At 41.7% G+C, this 19716-nt stretch overlaps 1 protein-coding gene across 3 annotated transcripts in view; it reads right to left on the minus strand.

Moving 5' to 3' along the window:
- The window catches only part of FRMD3 (FERM domain containing 3), a 264153-nt gene that overhangs the window by 65603 nt on the left and 178834 nt on the right, over positions 1-19716 (minus strand). For all 3 annotated transcript variants that reach the window (XM_045840802.1, XM_045840803.1, XM_045840801.1), the window contains exons 6-8: positions 16863-16986; positions 1835-1922; positions 106-194 (exon numbers count right to left, since the gene is read on the minus strand). In XM_045840802.1, the coding sequence (XP_045696758.1) occupies positions 106-194; positions 1835-1922; positions 16863-16986 (301 nt within the window). The remainder of the gene's footprint in view (positions 1-105; positions 195-1834; positions 1923-16862; positions 16987-19716) is intronic.

Raw genomic sequence — 19716 nt, forward strand, 5'->3', positions numbered from 1 at the left:
ATATCTCAAAAAAAAAAAAAAAAAGCCAAAGGTGGGGAAAAAAGAACAAGATTAAGAAAAATGGTAAGCCAGTTTAAAAAAAAGAAAAAAAAAAGAAGGACTCACCACTTTATCAAATGGATTCTCTTATTTCCCTGGAATACCACAAAGCCTGCAGCAGTGAATCCCAAAAACGTTGTTGTGCCTGTTGAATCCTGAAAAATAAAATAAAATAAAAACATATTTGGATTGAGGAATATAAAGTAAATAGTAAGGGGTATGCTTATTCATCCTCACCCTGGGTTAATTTCAGGTTAATTCTAATGATTGCAGCAATAAACTAAATTTCTGAGATGGGACCTCTAAGGATAGAAGTTCCAAAGTCCAGGCAAGGTCCAGGAACATGTAGCTTTCCCTCTGAGTACAGAACTTCTCCTTTCCAAGAATCTCCTGGGAAAGTCCAGATTAGTCATAAACCATTGTGCCAACTTCCAAATGTCTTCTGGGGCCACCTGAGTCCTCATATCTGCCCTGTAATGTGGACAAACCATTCCTGGTTGTCGTTAACCCTGCGACCAAAATGCTATGCAACCAACACCCTAAGCATCTATTGTAGCTTGATTCAATCCCACATAGGATTCCTGGCAATTGTAATGTAAAGATATGTCCAGGAATGCCTACTTTGCTTCCAACCTCGACCCAGAAAACTAAGCATTTCATTAATAAGTAAAGGCAGAGGAACAACAATAAAAATCTAGTCAGTCTCCAAGTAATAAATAAACAGAGAGGCTCAGATTTGCAGATAAAATCTAATTCATTAAATGGACTAATTTTATTTATACCATGACTAGGAAGAGGCATCTGGCAAATATTCTAAAATAAGTGTTTGGGCAGACCGCAAGATGCATGCACCAGTATGGACAACTACCACCGGCTCTCAGCCTTGTGTACACGTTGGAATCATTTGGAGCATGTGGTCTGCTTTCCAAAAGACCCTAATGGAACAGGACAGCAGGAGTTTAGGAAGCTCCCCACTTGCGTGTAGTGAGGAGCCTAAGCTGAGAGCTGTAAGACTGGCACTTGACCAAATACAACTACCTGTTCCCACCTGGGTAAAGAAACGTTCTGGTATGACTCAAGAACTAACTTTAAAAGACCAACTGATATAAATGCTTAGCTCAGGATACAGGTGAGTGCCTCGTTGATGCATAGTTAGTTTAAGACATGAAAAGGAGAAAACTTTTCATAAAACAGTTCTGGAAAATGTGTGCATGAATATTTTGAACCTGTGTGCATGCCTTTTGAACCTGTGTAAAAGGCAGACCTGCCAGATGCATCCCTGGTGATTCTGAATCGGTGTTCTGGGGTGGGGCCCAGGTGGTTCTGATATAAATGGCCAGGTTTCATGCTTGAGAGAAACACTGTCAAAATAATGCGAGTAAAGAAAAAAGGAAAACAAGTACTCCTAATGTCAAAAAATAATTTTAAATCTTTCTTTTCTTTCACTTTCCCATCTTTTCAGACTGCATGCTTGCCAGCAATGGCCTTGAAAATAAATGTTAGGACCCTGTAACTTCTCGGGGATAAAACCATCCCTGATGGATAAATGAATCCATGTATGTTAATTTAGGAATATGCGGCTATTACATAGCAATTAGCAAGCAATTGGTTGACTCCAATGGAGAGAACCAACTACCAAAACGTGAGACTGCAGCCCATTGTTGTCCCTTCTAATGAGGAGCGGTGGGGCAGGCTGTGGAAATATCCTAGGAGGGGTCTGCCAGGCATACACAGCAATGAACTCTTTTGGGGCAAAACAATCCTTAAATGTCGACCTGCTGTGAGAAGCAATTACCTTGCATGGGTGGGGGTCCACCCCATAGGTTTCCAAAGTGTGAGCTTTCAGGAGTAAGTTAAACTCAGCAACCGGAGGGCTCTGGCCTCTATAACATCACACAAGAAAAGGGAGAGAGTTAATATGAAGAATAAAAGAGACATGGAGTCCCTTCATTCAATAAAATGTGATATCCTAAACTAAATAAAGAGAGAAACCCCTGCACACATAGTAATCACTAAGACTGATCATTATGCTTCACCACGAGGGGCCCTTTGCCAAGGAATCCGAGCTCCTGCTCCCCGGCTGAGTGTTCGTTCCATAATAAACCCTCAAGTACTCGGGGACTCCAGCGACCCGTACACTTAATCAAGGTTATCGAGTTACCAATGGCCCTTGGAAACGTAATCTTCCTGTGAAATAAAACTCAGCATCTGTTCTTTCCAACTTATTTTAAATATTATGCAGGATAAATGGCATTCCTTCTTGCTCGGGGAGGGAAGGAGGTGGGCAATCCTGTCGCCCCATCAACAAGCCTGAAGAGAGCCCTCCAGGTAAGAACGAACTGCGGACCATTCCACTGGAAAGCCCTGGATTTTGAAAGGAAATCTCAGCCACAAGTCTTAGCACCATCCTCCTGGGTGGTAAACAAGGTCTTGGCCTCAAGACGGGGAGAGGACTACAAACACAGATGGCTGTGAAAAGCCCTTTGGGGGCTAACTTCCAAACCAGGACTATGCAGCATTTCAAAGACTCCACTTTGGCTGACATTAACATCCCAAGGTAGTCTAGAGAATCTGAACTGCTCCCCAAGGGCAAATATATAACCCTGACCACCAAGAAGAGTTTGCTAAGGAAACAGCAGGAATTCACTTTTATTTTCAAAGGTAAAACTATATTGCAATATTAAGCCTATTTCCACCTAAGCTTCTCCCCAGAGAGAGATTTCCTCCACTACCTCCTCAAGACCCCTAAGAGTCATCATCATGCCTCTCCATCAAAACAGTGTCCCATTTCCCCTCTGGCTAAAGCCTTTGGAGATGTTCTCTCTAGCCCAGATACACTGAAATTTCACTGTGATAAGTCTAAGGAGCATCTTCACTTATTCATCATGACCAGTGCTGTGGGGGCAGTTTTAATTCAACAACTCATACCTTTCTTTGGCCATTTCTTTGATTCTTTTCTTCCCTTCTCAACTTCCTTCTTTACTCCCAATCGCTCTTTCTCTCTCTTTTCTCCTTTGAGAGGCCCTAGCAGGTCGATATCCTAAGTTGATCCTTCATGTCTTTTAACCTTTGTTTCTTCCTTTAAGTCTCTTTCTTTTTGTACTACGTTCTGAATTATTTCTTAATTCATCCTTCCAGTTTGCTAATTTATTCTTCATGTGTGTGTATCCTGCTTTTCATCCCATTTATGAGTTTTTAAATATCAATTAAATATTTCATTTTCAATGTAACAACTAGAGACACATCTCAATTTATTGTGATTCACTTTATTGCACTTCACAGATACTGCAGGGGTGGGGGGTTCGGGGGATTGGGGTTTTTTTGTTTTTCTTTCACAAATTGAAGGTTTTGGGGAACCCCGCACTGAGCAAGTCTACGGGCACCCTTTGTCCGATAGTATTTGCTCACTTTGTGCCTCTGTGTCACATTTTGGTAATTCTTGCAATATTTCAAACTTTTTCATTATTATTGTACTGGCTACAGTGATCTGTGATAAGTGATCTTTGATGTTACCATTTTAATTGTTTTGTGGCACCATGAACTGCACCCATATAAGAAGGCGAACTTAATAAATATGTGTGTTCTGGATATTCCCGTCTCTCTCCCTCTCTTCAGGCTTCCCTATTCCCTGAGACACAAAAATATTGAAATTAAACTAATTAATAACCCTACGATGGCCTCTAAAATCCAAGTGAAAGAATCCGTTGATGCAGCAAACTTCGCTGCTATTTTAAGGAATTGCCACGGCCACCCTAACCTTCAGCCACCACCACCCTGATCAGCCAGCCAGTGGTCATCACCTCCCCACCAGCATTTTTTAGTAATATTTTTAATTAAGTATGTGCATTTTTGAGACACAATACTATTTCACACTTAATAGACTATAGTACAGTGTAAACATAATTTTGATATGCACTGGGAAACCAAAAAATTTATGTGACTTGCTATTACTCACTTGCAGTGATCTGGAACCAAACCCGGAATACCTCCAAGGTATGCCTATATTTGACTCTTGAAATAGTTGCTTGTTCTTATTTTATGAAAAAGAAACTCTTCTTACTTCTCTTACACCTACTTTTAAAGTTCAACCTTGTTTGCTCCATTAATGCTGCTTTCTTGGTAATGGTGCTTTTGGTTTGCTAAGTCAGAGTTTCTCATTCATTGAATTGATGTTCCCTTAAGTGTTTGGTGATTCTTGGTTGGACAGTCACCTATATATCTGATCTATGCATTGAATGCAGCAGCCTCCAAAGGTTGTAGGGAAGGATGGGATGTGCCATGTATGAAGTGTGTGTCAGTAATATGATTTAAGGCTGAAAGTTCTGGTCCCTTCTAGGTCTTTTCCACACACAGGGTACCCCCAGATCAAGCCTGGAAGCAGAGGAAGGGGTCAAAGCTGCCCGACTGCTCCAAAGGCAGTTGCCCACTCACCATGATGGCCAACCTGTGTGCCTGCTGCCTGAAGCACCCAGAACCACTCCTCTCCTTCTATGTGTGTGTTTGCCCTGGATTTCCTGTTTCCTGTCTTCCAGAGCTACCTCAGGACTTCTGATCCAAAAATGGTATTCTTTCCTGTATCCACTGTCTAATACTTTTTCTATTATCCATAGGGACTTGGGAAAGGAAGGGAAGGTAGCCACCTATACTACCTTTTAACTTTTAATAGAAGAATTTTTAAATTCATCCTTTACAGATATATTTCTGAGGAATTAACTCAAGATCCTGCTTTAGAAAGATAAAGTCTTTCTAAAGCCCTTCAGGATTTTCTCTTTAGTCTTTGTATTCTGAAAGTTCACTGATATATAAAGGGAGCATATTTATTTCAGTAGTTGCTGGTGAATGTAGGCTGGGGCAACCCTAGCAAACAAGCTACCACTTCCTAAAAGAGCTGAAGTTGTACAAACTCTATGCCCCAGCAAATTCCATACCTCTGTTGATACCCATGAGAATATTCAAGAACCCATTCAGCTTTGTAATAGAAAAAAAAAAAAAAAAAAAAGAAACAACCTAAATGTCTATTACCAGGAGAATAGATGTATAAAATATGATTTATTCACATGATGGAAAATTAGTTATACAGAAGAAAAAATGAAGGCCTAAATTATAGCTATTGCATCAATGTGGAAGAATCACAAAAATATGTTGATGAGAAAAAGTGAGATATAAGAATAGAGTATGATTCCATTTATATGATCAAAAGTAGGCAAAAACAAAGCAATGCATTACTTAGTGATATATATGAAGTACATTTATAAAAGCAAAAGAAGAGAATGAATAACCCAAAATTCAGAATACTGTAGAAAAGGGAGGAAGGTGCTCTGGGTGGGGGTGTGGGGGCGGGGCACAGAAGAGACTTCAAAGCATCTGGTAACATTCCAATTCATGAGCAGAGCTGGGGGTCCTGGGTGGTTTTTCAACTATTCTTTAAATTATACATATATTATGTATACTATTTTACATAGTCTTTTATACATTATATATTTTACAATGATTAAAAGAAACAATTGGCTTTTAAATAAAAGAATTATTGGATGAAATATAATACAATCTATAAGCACCACTGAACTAAACAAAATTGGTCAAGAATATAATATACATGCACAGCTATTTTTTACTAAATCCTACTCTTCCAAGAAATATATAATTGTTTCTATTACCAAGCAATACATCTTTTTTCACTTACTATTTATAAAGGAAGAATTCTTATTCCCATTTTATAGATGTAGATGTTGACACTCAAAGAGCAAAAGTAACTTGCTCAAGGCTGCTCTGCTCCTATGTGCAGAAGCCACGCGCAAGTGCAAGTCTGCCCGGTTCCTGATACTTCTCAGTGCCTGCACCACCCTCACTACCAGTCAGACGTGGTCAGGAGCCACCTGCCTGTGCTCCTGGATGCCATGGCAGAGCATTTCAACATCGGGTCTTATAGAAAGCCCTTCTCATAATCTAAACATTGCAATTTATCAATGATGAGGCGATCCACCTCAGACAACTGGTATTTACACCTGATTAGAGAGCTGTGATGTCTCCATTTTCTCCTAGGTCAGAGATCCCCAAACCAAAGCCTGCATCTGCAGGCAAAGCCTGACTGCCACTTCGCTGTGTACAGCCCTTGAGCTAAGATGGTTTATCACTTTTCAGTGGTTTAACACAAATGCAGAAGAGCCTCTCATGACCCATGAAAATTATATGACATTCAAATTGCAGTGTCAATAAGGTTTTATCGGAACACAGCCATGCCCATTCATTTGCAGACTGTCTAAGGGTGCTGTCATGCTACAATGGCAAAATGGAGTAGTGACAACAGGCCCCCTAGGTCCTGCAAAACCTGAAATATTTACAAATGGCCTAGTACAGAAAAAGTTAGCTGGACCCTGATCCAGGAACTGAACACAGGAATAGGAAGTAAGTGAAGCTGTGTCTCTTTGATTGCATAAAGTCAGTATGAAAATAGTACCACCCTCCAAGACCTGGTGTAAAGAGTAAGTGGTTAACAGATATAAAGCAGCTGGAGTAGAGCCTGGCACAGAGCATCTGTTCTCTTGTTAGCCCTGCATGTGACTGATAGAAATATAACATTGGGGGAAATGTCAGGAAGCATGTCCAGATTTTTATACCAAAGCCAATGGCCCCTGTTTAAATTGTTCTCGAATTGTTACTGTTTGCTTTGGGTTTGACTGCAGATCTCCAATGGCTAGGTGTTTAAGAGGTTTAATCTAAGAAGTCACACACAGAGAAAGGCTAACTACAAATGTTCAGAACCAGTGGAGGAAAGGTGGAGACCAGTGGCACTAGAAACCATTGCGTCCCCCACACTCACTGAAGAAGAAACCATGGAATGATCAGGTTTTCAGGAAGATGCAAAGATCTATTACATAGAAATGCTTTGTTTTATTCCCTTGAATCCCTCACTGGACATTTGATTCTGGCAAAAATCTCTTGGGTAATGGAAAATAATGCTTTTCTAGTGTTTAAATCTTGCATTAGGAACTGTTCGAAGGTTAATAGTGTCTCTAATGAGACATTTAGAAATAAAAGTACAGTGATTAGTTGAATTTCTTTTTAAGACCTAACAATTCTCTAAAGGTATGCTTCTGTGATAAATTAGGTGAGGTCAAGTAATTATGTATTTAACTATACAGTTCCCTTCTGCTCATCTTGAGTACTTTTTGCCAAAGGGAAGCACTATCTCTCTCTTATTGGTCAGCCTTCAGCATACAATTATCTTGAGTACAAAAACATATAGTGTCCCCAAATGAATGCAAATTATTAGTGGTTAGTTGTGGAATGAAGTGTGGATCTTGCCAGCAATGACATGGACTGCTTGGAGCACAGCTGGTAAGGCAGGGGTGGTTTTGGCTCCCCCCGAATCATCTGAGTCTATGAGCTCTAGACTTAATTAAATTCATGGGTAGAAGACCAATATAGTGGTCTACTTCAAAGTAACATTCTCAACCTAAGTTAGGTTCATTTTTCTGAAACCTGATTGCAACTTAGGTCGATTTTGCTTGCCACAGGCTTCAAATGTCAGTAATCTCAGGACTTGCCCTGTGGCAGGACTTTGGGTCTTAGCACCCAGGAGACGCCAGAGAACTCTCTATATTTTATAGAAGTTGGGTTGCCAACTTTTTGAACTGCAGGGCATCTCATCTGCTCTTTAGTATCGCTGCTGGCTCTGTGCACTTCAGAAGATTGTTTTCCCTTCGCTGTGGTCCTGTCCCCACAGTTGGCAAGAGCTGCTGGGGTCTAGCTGAAGGTTAGGAGTGCCTCAGAGGGATTTCGCTCAGCTCTCCCATCCTGCCCAACTTCAGCACACTGCCCCTCTTCACTCAGTGAAGGCTGGGGGCCAAAGGGTGGTGGAAGAGTGCAACTCACTCTGTAACTAGAGTCTTTTTTTTTAAGATTTTATTTATTTATTTTTAGAGAGGGGAAGGGACAGAGAAAGAGAGAGAGAGAAACATTAAGGTGTGGTTGCCTCTCACGTGGCCCCCACTGGGGACCTGGCCTGCAACCCAGGCATGTGCCCTGACTGGGAATCGAACCTGCGATACTTTGGTTCGCAGCCTGTGCTCAATCCACTGAGCTACGCCAGCCAGAGCTGTAACTAGAGTCTTTTGGGTCCCAATCAGTCAAGTCAGTCAGCCTCCTCATGGCCTAGTCCTTGACCTCCCATCACATCTCCAAAAGTGAAAGCTACTGCAGGTTTCCACTCTCCTCAGAAGGACAATCTGGATTTTAGTACATTTGGATTTCTTTGTATCCTCAGCAATCAGATAGGTTTAACAAATATGATTTCTGCAGTTTTTGTAATTTGTTGACATGATCTTGATTTTGGGGGGAGATCAATGTCTCAAGCTTTTCTACACCTTAACTGGAAGTATAAGTGCCCAGTCTCTCACCTCTGATTCCTTACTTAGAGAGGACCGTTATCTCTTGCAAACTCCATGAGGACTATCAGGGACCACCTCCATGCAGAGCACTAGACAAAACATTGCAAACTGGGGCATATGTCATGCTAAGAAAACAGTGATGATGCCCTGGACCAGGCAAGGACAAGGCTTATTGGAGAACAGCACCTTAGATATCTGAGCATTGCAGAGGGAATCTCAGCATTCAGGTCAAGGTCTATTGCTTCAGAACTGTGTAGCCTCGGATAAGTGAATCTCTTAGACCTTCCTTTCCTTATTGGTAAAAGAAGGTGGTCACAGCCCTTTGTGCTTCATTTGGTTACACCAGAAAATACGTGGGTTCAATTGCTGGTTAGGACACATGCCTAGGTTGCAGGTTCCATCCTTGGTTGTGGTGCATATGGGAGGCAACTGATCAGTGTCTCTGTCTGTCTGTCTCTCTCTCAAAAATCAATAAACATATCTTCAGGTGAGGAATAAAAAAAAGAAGGTGGTCTCACACTCAATACCAATGGAGGTAAAAGCCTACTGGTTAAGTAGGGATGGTAGTGATTCAAAGAGCAAGTGATTTTTTTTAAGAGTTCTGCTGCTCATCTCTAGCTGAGGGCTGCCATGTAGGGGTCAGGGCCGAGTGTGACCAAATCATCCAGTTGCCAGTAAAGCTGGAATTTATGTAAAATGATTCCATTTTTAAAAACTATTATTTGGTCCAAAGAATATACATCTGGATCAGAGTTTAGTCTAAGGACTGTCATTTTATAACCCCTGCTTCGAACCCCAAGAGTACCTCAAGTGCAATAATTTAGCATTAAGTTTCTCTGTTTTTGGCTAGTGACCTCTTGATATTCAAAGGCTATGGGTGGTAGTTGTAGATGTGTATGACTAATAAAAATTAGGAAGCAAGTTCATTGTTGCTTCATGAAAATTTTTTTCAGATAAAATCTTTCAAAACATGAGGTTATGGTGGTGTATAGATGGTGAAGGGCACCCCAGCTTGGTGGCGAAGCAGCTGATGATCACTGAGCCAGGTCACCCAACACTTCTACAGCTTCTGATGGAGTTGCCCTTTAACAAATATTTGGTGCATGACTGGATGGATGGATAGTTGCATGAATGGGTGGATCAATCATGGATGGGACATGGATGGACAAGTAGGCAGATGGACAGATGCATGGGTGTAAGAATGAATCATGGATGTGTACATGGATGGATGGACAGACAGACGGATAGGTGAAAGGATGAACCATGGATGGGTGTATGAATGGACGGATGGGTGAGTGGATAAATACATGGTTACAGCCTCATCAAAAGTTCAAAAAGTCTTTGACTCTAAGTATTATATAGAATCACATTTCGGGAGTGATCGAAGATGTATTTAGAAATGGCTGATTCCCGTTTCTGTTACTATTCCCTCTCTTTCTACAGAGCCATTTTGTATGTCAGTGACATCGCCCTGTGTCCTCTCTCCCTTCAAGTCACTTTATCCAGATTTCATCTGTATAAAAAATGCTGATGGCTTAAGGCAGCACATCATTTGCCCTCAGCCAAACCTTCTCTAGAAATGTCCCTGACTCTAGGCCATATAGTGCAGGGATTTAGCTTTCACAGGAAAAGTATTTAATGCCAAATCATTCTGTCTACCCATTTCTAATAAGGGTGTTATACCAAGTAACAATGGATAATGGAAATGGTTTGATAACCTACCAGGAAGAGGGATTTTAGGGCAGATGTCTCCAACCTCCAGGCCACAGATCAGTACTGGTCCTGGCCTGTTAGGAGCCGGGCCACACAGCAGGAGGTGAGCTTGCATGTAATGTGCCTGAATCATCTGGAAACCATCCCCCCCACCTCGGTGTGTGGAAAAATTGTCTTCCAAGAAACCAGTCCTCGGGACCAAAAAGGTTGGGGACCATTGTTCTAGGGTTTTGGAACACAACACTTGAGCAGGGAAAGAACACAGGGAGGAGGGAGAGATGACAGAGGAAAGCACAGTTTAAGAAAGATTAGAGCTATAAAATAATATGACATTTCCCCTCTTCCTTTTACACCATAAACACTCTTCTCAAAACTGCACAAAAACATTTCCTAAGGAGGCCCTTGTGATCTATTCATCAGAAGCATAGGTAGAAGGTATTTATCATAGCAGGGCACTTATTTCTAGAAACACTCTTCTCAAAACTGCACAAAAACATTTCCTAAGGAGGCCCTTGTGATCTATTCATCAGAAGCATAGGTAGAAGGTATTTATCATAGCAGGGCACTTATTTCTAGAAACTATAAATCCTTGCCAGGAAGACATGGTGTATGATCTACAGAGAATGTGAGTTTGGAGAAATAAAAAGAGATAATGACTGTGTAAAACATACTCAGTGTCATTATTCCTTGCAGCACAAACCTCACTGCCTTAGATCATTGTGCTGGTAGATAATTGGATGATTTTTCTTTTCATTAAGGGCAAGGAATATACAGTAACCCCCAGTGGGTGCCTGAAGCCGTGGACAGCTTTAAACCTTATGCTTTTTCTTATACATACATACATACATACCTACCATAAAGTTTAATTGATAAATAAGGCACAGTAAGAGATTCACAAAAATAACTAATAAACAAAACGGGACAATTATGACAATTACTATAATAAAAGTTATGGGAATCTGGTCTCATCTCTTCCCTCTCTGTCACTCACAGACTCACACACACACACAACAGCTTATTGTGCTCCACTCACCCTTCTTCTTGTGATGATCTAAGGTGATACCCTTGGGAAAGGGATGATTCACATCCCTGAGGATGGAGCAGGACAGCATGAGATTTCATCGCACTATTCAGAACAGCATGCAATTCAAAAGTTATGAATTATTTCTGGAATTTCCACTTAATATTTTTTGGAACGTGGTTGACTTTGGATAACTGAAACTGTGGAAAGCAAAAGCGCAGATGGAGGGGGACTACTGTACCTCATCGAAGCCACTTCACCATCAACTGAGCTTTCTGAATACTCAAAAGCTGATGACCTGTGACTGACACTAATGCAAATATCTTTACCTCTAATAAGAAACTTGCTGAATTGGATATGGAAGGACTAACTGAGTAGAAACTCTAGGAAAACCTTCAGAAAAGTGTTTCAGGGTTTCTGATACTGAAATCAATCTTATTCTTGATCTTCAATACCCTCAGGACTAACGGAAGTGGTATTCCCTCTTAACCCAGATGGTCATGATTAGAGCTGTGGAAAACAGAAACTAAGAAGAGTCAACAATAACAGAACCATCATGTCCCCAGAAATTGTGTGGCTGACTACAGCTACGAGAGGGCCCTCCAAGGAGGGATGACCTATTTCTAAAGTAGCTCTAGTGGTAGGACCTCATCTCTGCACACCAAACTCAGATGAAATCTGTAAATTATAATGAACACTTTTTTACACATAGTTTTAAAAACAACTATGGTTCTTGTCTTGAAATTATCTATAGAGGCAGAAGAATGAAGCAGAAATTGATCCTAGACCTGCTCTGCCACATGTTTAGAACAGAAGTCAACAAAGTAGAACCCCTGAGCCAAGTCTGGCCCACCATCTGTTTTGTCAATAAAGTTTTATTGAATCACAGCCCAGTTACTTATGTATTGTCTATGTCTTCTTTTGCTCTGTAAAAGCTGAGCTGAGTAGCTGCAATGGAGATCATACAGCCCAGAAAGTGCTGCTCCCTGCCCCGCCACAAAAAAAAAAAATTATTAACCATCCCTGATCTAGAAGAATTATTCAGCCTCAGTAGGTTTTAGCACTGACATCTATTCAATAATTTGAATCATACATCCCCTCATCCTCTAGCTCACAGGATATTAAGAGGCCCAAAGCTGCCTCTATAAAATCTTTCTAAATAATACTCTGTTATCTACACCCCTATTAGAATGGTCAAAATCCAGAGCACTGAAAACACCAAACACTGACAGAGACGTGGAGCAATAGGAACTCTCATTCACTGTGGCTGAGGATGCAAAATGGTACAGCTCTCTTATATGACAGTTTGGTAGTCTCTTACAAAACTAAGTATACTCTAACCATATAATCCAGAAATAACTCTCCTTGGTATTTACCCAAAGCAGTGGAAAACATATGCTCACACAAAGTCCTGCATGTGAGTGTTTGCAGCAGCTTCATTGATAATTGCCAAAATTTTGAAGTAACCAAGATGTCCTTCAATCTGGTGAATGGATAGACTGTGGTACATCCAAGCAATGCAATATTATTCATCGATAAAATGAGCTATTAATGAAAAGACACGTTGTTGGCACTTTAAATGCATATTACTAAGTGAAAGAAGCCAATCTGAAAAGGTCACGTGCTGTATGGACCCAACTATATGACATTCTGGAAAAGTCAAAACTATAGAGAAAGTAAAAAAATCAGTGGTTTCCATAGGTTTGGCGGCAGGGAGGGATGAAGAGGCAGAACACAGATTTTTAGGGCAGTGAAAGTATTCTGTATGATACTATACTCATGGATATTATTGTCCAAATCCACAAAATATACAACATCAAGAGTGAACCCTAAGGTAAGCTATGGACTCTGGGTGATGATGATGTTTCATCCATGCAGGTTCATCAAACCCAACAAATGTACCACTCTAGTGGGGGAACACTGATATTGGGGGAGGCTACATAGAGGGTATAGGGGAAATCTCTGTGCCTTCCACTGAATTTGGCTATGAATCTAAAACTGCTTTGAAGATTAAAGTCTACTTTTAAAACTTATGAGTTAATGATATTGTGAAGGTCATTAAGAGCTATTCACCTACTGTTTCCAGTTTGCACCTTCTGGACACCTCACAGAATTTCAGTTCCTTGCCCTGGGACCCTAACATGTGACTAGGTATGGCCACAGTGACTGTATCACTTCCAAGCTGAAGCAACGCCTTCCAGATCTCTATCTTTCCTCTGACTCAACTATGGGCAAATTCAAGCTTGGGGCTGCCCCTAGTGACTGAAATGAGCAGAGCCCTCCTCACCCCCTCCTCCTCTACTGACATCTGGTGGACAAACCGCAGGGTAAAAAATAAGCCTCTCTTATTCTAAACCATGGAGATTTGGGGGTTGTTTCTCAGCAAAATCTAGCTTTTCTTGGCCAACACAGAGATGATCAATAAACTATGTTATTACATTTGCAAAACTGTGACTTCTCCTTTCCCTACCCTACTCTCCAGTTCAGTCAAAGATGAGGCATGTTTAAGGAAGCAATGTTGACCCAGCCATGAATTTCAATCTTTACTCACAAATAAAAGAAGTCTGAACACTTAGTTCATGAAAACTTGTACTAAAATCTTGATTTTCTATTTTCAAGTACCTAAAAATTCCAAGGAGTCTCTTTTTCACACCTTCTTCCCCTAAAATGTCTCTTACTTGTGCCAGTCTGTCAAGCCATGTTAGTTCTACCTTCAAGCAGTAAGTAGCCTCCCCAGAAGGGGTGAGGGTTCTTCTTTCTCCCTGATTAATTTTCTCTCAAGAGTCACAGCCTTTGTCCCCTCCTCAGTGAGCACAGAAGGAGACTGATTCTAACCAAGTAAAAAAAGCCTGGAGAAGGTTCTGAAACCCCACAGGTAAAAATGTTTATCTCACTGCAAATCATCGTCACCATTTCTGCGAATGTCCGAGTTTCTCTGTTACCATCTCTTGTTTTCTTTCCCAACTGGTTCAGAAATTATGCAGAAAGCAGGAGGTTATTTTCTGGGGCCACTCAAACCCCAACACAGGCCAACTGGAATTCTCCCAGGAAGTTTCCGTAACAACGGACCAATGATCACACACTAGCCGTTCGCTTTGCGGGAGGGTCATGGGTACTGTGACAACCTGGGAGAGTAAGATGGTAACACCTAGACGCTGCCTCTCGAAATGATCTCTTCCATTTACTGCTCCTTCCTGACACTGTCAGGTTTGCAGAGCAATCCAATTCTCATACAAGGTCAACACTTTTATGTCCTGTATGCGAAGGGCTCACGGAACCCCCAGAGTAACCTGAGTCTCTATGGCAGGGTTCCAACTGATTCTGGAAAGCAGGCCCCACCCCCAGCCACACTTCAGCTTCTTCTACTTTTATCTTCCCAGCCAAACCTAAAATCTCTCTCTGCTGCACTGATACCACAGGAAACACACGACTACTTGTGGTTTAGCAAAAATACATAGGGAAATACTGGCTGCAGTTCTCCTGGCAGTGTCACATGATTCTAGCTGCTTCGTCCTTCTGACACATGACTTCGACTTCTTTCCAAGGGTGCACATTCAGATGTTAGAGACGTGTGGTGACACACGTGGAACAGCAGTTTTAATCAAGTCACAGCATTTACTTCTGGGCTCTATTAAACCATGTTTGATTGGCGAACCCCTCTGTTCCTTAGGTGCACAACAACCACTTTCGGGGTTATCAACAAATTCAAGTGGTGGCACCAGGGCTCATCTGCAGCTTTTTGATTATAAATAACCATCAGGAATCTTGATTCACTCATTCAGTCCAGTAGGTCACTGAGTCTTGCAGCAATGTCCCTCGAGACTCTTCTTCAGAGTTCTCTACTCTTGCTCTTGGTCAGGCCCACAGCATCTCTGGTCTGCACAGCAGAAACAAGTACCTGGTCCTCCCACTGCCAGTCTCCACCCTCTGACGCCAAGGCCCCTGTGATCACTGGGGAAAACCAACCTGATTGCCTTACGACTGTCAGCACAGTGGATAAGAGCAAGTATCTTAGTTTCAGATAAGACCGAGGGTCAAGTCCTGACTCTGCTGCCAGCAAGGTGAGTCCTTTACACACCCCAGGTTCTGCTCCCTTCCCCACCAGAGCTGGGGAAGACTGAGTGGGACAATACACATAAGACTCGCAGCATGGTGTTTTGTCATCCAGTAAGTGCTCAGTAAATGTTTATTATTATCAAATGTTCTGAGCATTGGAGGCTTTGCAAATTCTGATCACAACAGACCTTTCCATTCCATCTCCCCCCAATCCACACATTAGATGTGACTCTTTTGCCTAAAGGGTCTCACCTTGTGCTCTCCAGACCCTGCTGATCCACATACCCAAGTGGACACTGGAAATTCATTTTAACTTTGAGCATGCTTATCCCCAAAATGTAAAAAAAAGAGTAGTTGGAGTGTCATGTTTTCAACAAAGTTTTTCATGAGGAGACAATACTCTAAAATTACCCATCGCGATGGCATGTTCCTTTCTGCAACTGGTATAACTTTTTGATGTCTAATCATCTTTATCTTTAAGAACAAAGGTCACGTTTTTCCAAGCTAGCGTATTGCTAACTTAAATGCCCACGAGGGTGCTCTTCTCAGACTCACCAGAAGGGGGAGTGCCTGCATAAAGTAGGGAGCTCTAGCACTCCTTCACAAGGGGACAGTAATTTGTTCCAGAATTCATAAACCAGTGACACTAATTTTTTAATAATTGCCAGAGGCTCAGAAGGTAGAAGTCTCTCAGCTCTCGCAGTTCTTCATCAACACTTGTCATAGCACAGCACAGTAAGCCCAGGCTTACTGTGTTTATCATAATGAATTCTTCTGTGATTTGCACAGATCTGAATTCTAGTTACAGGCTAAAAGACCTGAGTTACCTGAATTCCAAACTGCCGACTATTCCTACACATGCCCCATTTCATTCCTGGTAGAACATGCAAAGTGGGAGTGTCACACACTGCTTAGCAGCACAGACTCTGTCTGGAGCCAGGCCACCTGGATTCCAATCCTGCCTCTGCCATTTGCAAGCTATATAATTTTGAGTAAGATGTTTAATTTCTCTGTGCCTCATCTCCTCGTCTATAAAATGGGAATAACCATGGCACCTGTCTCTCAGGCTTTTGTGAAGATTAAAAGAATCAATATGAGCAATTAAAAGAGTGTCTAGGACACAGTGGATACTGCATGTGATTTTGCTACTCCTGCCATTAGTACTCTCATTAGCAATTGTCCTGAAGCATCCCAGACAAGAAAAAGAGGAGAAGGTGCTGAATCTGTCACCCTGAAAGCAGCTCAGCAATGGAAACCCTGTCTGGGGCTTCCACCCTACTTGGAGTCAAAGCCCCCAGCAATAGCCACAGGAGAGGAAGAGGTGGTGCACACTTCAGAACAGAAAGGGTTACTTATTTACCCTACATTTCACATTCAGAAACTCAGGGTGGTTAAAACCCCTAAGAAAATATATAGCTCTAATAACTGCTGATGATTCATAAACAGCCCCCCAGGGGACCCCCCCACTGTTGCAGTTGTTACTGATGGAAGACCTTGACAGGGCCCAGAAATACAGCTCTGACACCCAAAACAGTCTGCCCACACTTCACACACACCCCCACTTCACCGCACGGTTTCCACACTCCCCACAGGGAGAACGCTTTCACACCTCTGCCGTTCTTACAAATGTCTGCCCCTGTTACCTGAGTTCGTTTTTATGAATTTCTGCTATTTTTCTTTCCAGCTTCTGTGACTGCTTAGGGAAGATCTCAAACTCACTGATGTAATTCTCAGGATGCTCATCAGGATCGTAATCACCAAGCTCAGCTGCAAGCAGTAAAAAATAAAGAGAGAGAAAGAAAGATCAAAAAACAACAACAGGATGCACATGAAAGGGCTCCTGTCACACAAAAGAAGAGCTTGGAAGGGGCTCACCCAAGGAAATGTTCTTGTATCCATGGAAAGACCACAGCCTGAGAGTCTAGAAGCTTATGTTCAAGTTCACATCTAACTGTGTGAGCTTGGGCACTTGCCAACCTCTCTGAGTCTCATTTCTTTATCTATACAATAAAAGGGATTTCAGTCATTATCTTTCCATGGGGCACTATTAGGGTCAAATAATTCTTTCTTGTTTGAGACCTTCCAAGATGTAGTAGGGCACTTAGTACGCCTACCCTTCAGGTACTAAGTGCTAGTGGCACACCCAGTCATTGTGACGACCAGAAATGCTTTCCCCAATATTTCCAAATGCCCCCAGGACAGGAGGCAGTACACACCACCTCCAAGAGGAAACCACTGAACATCCCTCGAGGTTTCTTTCACAGCTAATTTTCTCTGAGTCTAGGAGTTCCCTGGCTGAAGCTGCCTGCTCTGAGATTTCTGTAGGTGTGGCTTACTCAGTGAAAAATCACAACATGAAGGCACCCAAGAGGATTGCACTTAAAAATAAATGGATTGCTTTCAAATTAAAGAGTGTGTGTCAAAGTATGAACAAGTGCACCAGATTAAGGTTGTTGCTGGATTCTAATGTAGGGCACCTCCAGAGTGTCTTTAAGTATAAAAAGGAAATGCATACACATCCCTGAGCACCCAGAGGTTCTAGGAGAGGATGGACCTAGATGTGCAAGGACCACGGCCTGGAGAAGCAAAGGCGATGTTCTGGCAGCCAGAATACATTCCACTGGATTCCCTGAGTGTGGTAAGGAAAATGAGGGGAGAAGGGGCAAGTATCTCAGGCAGAAAGGGCCCAGAAAGCAGATCAAAGATAGTGAGAAAATGGTATTAGAAGAACTTGGTCACTAACACGACTTTGAAATAGATTAAAAAAAAATCAAGATGCCTTGAGTACATTTGCAAAATCACATACAACTCTGTACCCACTGTCCCTCCATTGTTGAATCATCTAATTACCGTAAAAGGACAAGAAAGCTAAGGGAAGAAAGCTAAGCTCCTTAAAGCTTCTTAACAGAATTCAAACTACAAATTTCTTAAAACAACCTAAAATGTATAACACATGGGGAAGAACTTTTAAAATAAGACTCAAATTCCCATCAACCATAAGCGGGAAACTGATTAATCTGATATCAAAGTTTAAATACTTCCATTCATTAAAGAACATCAGAGTCAAAATAATATGTGGCAAGTTGAAAGAATGTATTTGCAAAATTTAAAGCTAACAAGGGCTAATATCTAGAATAAACAAGAAATCCCTACAAATCAGTAAGGAAATAGGCAGGAAGACCAACAGGAAATTGGTCAAAGGATATAAACAGCCAGCTCACAAAAGGGGAAACCCAAAGGGCTGGTACACGAAGAGATGCTCAGGCTCATCCACAATCAGAGCTTTGCAAACCTCAACAACTAGGCCTATGAGATGAACAAAAAGTTGAGGAAGGCAGATGATTTTATGTGTTGGCAGAGACTCAAGGAAATGGAAGTACTTGCACATTTCTGGAGGATTCTTAATGCATGTAGCTCTTATAGAAAACAGGTAGGAGCATTTAGTCAAATTTATGACCCAGCAAACCCATTTCTGAGCATGTAGTCTAGAAAAACTCTGGGTACAAAAAAGAACATGAAAGCACCATGAGCGTTCACTGTCAGTGGGAGGAATACATGTGGACAGTACACCCTTCCGGATACTCTGTAGCAGTTAAAGCAACAAGATAGATGTATGCCCAGTGGTGTAAAAGATCCCCCAAACAGTGTTCTGAGCATAAAAAGGAATGAGTTCTATTACCTCATTTAACTTATACAATTTAAGAGTATATATACACTAATCAATACTAATCATTTTATAAGGACGTGTGCAAAATCAAAGATCTGTGTGAACCCAGTTGTTGCCTTTAGGAATGGAAATAGGGAATAATGACAACAAGGAAATCAATCAATCCATCAATTGTCCCAAAGGGATCAATGATAAGAACAGATCATAAACAGATGATTAACTCAACATCAGTTTCAAAAGAAACACACACACACACCCCTGTGAGCTGGCTATGGACCTACAATTTAGGAGATGCAACCCAACACTTCCATTTCCCACAGAGAGAGGACCGCTGATATGACTGGGTCATCTTCACTGCAAATGTTAGCCTGCACAGTGGTTGGTGAGGGAGTGCTTGGTTTGTGCGGGGCCCTTCTCTTTACAGGAAACTTGGGAGGAACAAATGGACTTGTACTGCTCAGCACTACAGATGAGTAGCCTGGAATATGCTGGAAAACGAAGAGAAGAAATGCCCTGGACCCTGCACAAGGTTGCTGACCAGGTAAATGCCAACACCTCCCCCATCACGGGCCCTGCTTCCTTATTCTCAAAATCTTGTCTTCAAATCTCACTTCACCTGAAGCAAAAGGCAGTTTATAAATGATTGAGGATTTCCAAGTATTCAAATTTTTCTTTCCTTGCCAAAAGTTGCTGGGTAAGAGGCTTGTGGTTCTCTTTTCCACACATGACACTGAGGGTCAAGTTGTGACAAATGACCGACAATATGCTGGACAGCTGGTAAGGGAAAACAGGTCCTAGCACATTTCTAAGAGAATTAACTGTCAGGAATT

This window comes from Phyllostomus hastatus, unplaced genomic scaffold (genome assembly GCF_019186645.2).
Source record: "Phyllostomus hastatus isolate PE091 unplaced genomic scaffold, TTU_PhHast_1.1 phas_contig_34, whole genome shotgun sequence".
NCBI classification, from domain to species: domain Eukaryota; kingdom Metazoa; phylum Chordata; class Mammalia; order Chiroptera; family Phyllostomidae; genus Phyllostomus; species Phyllostomus hastatus.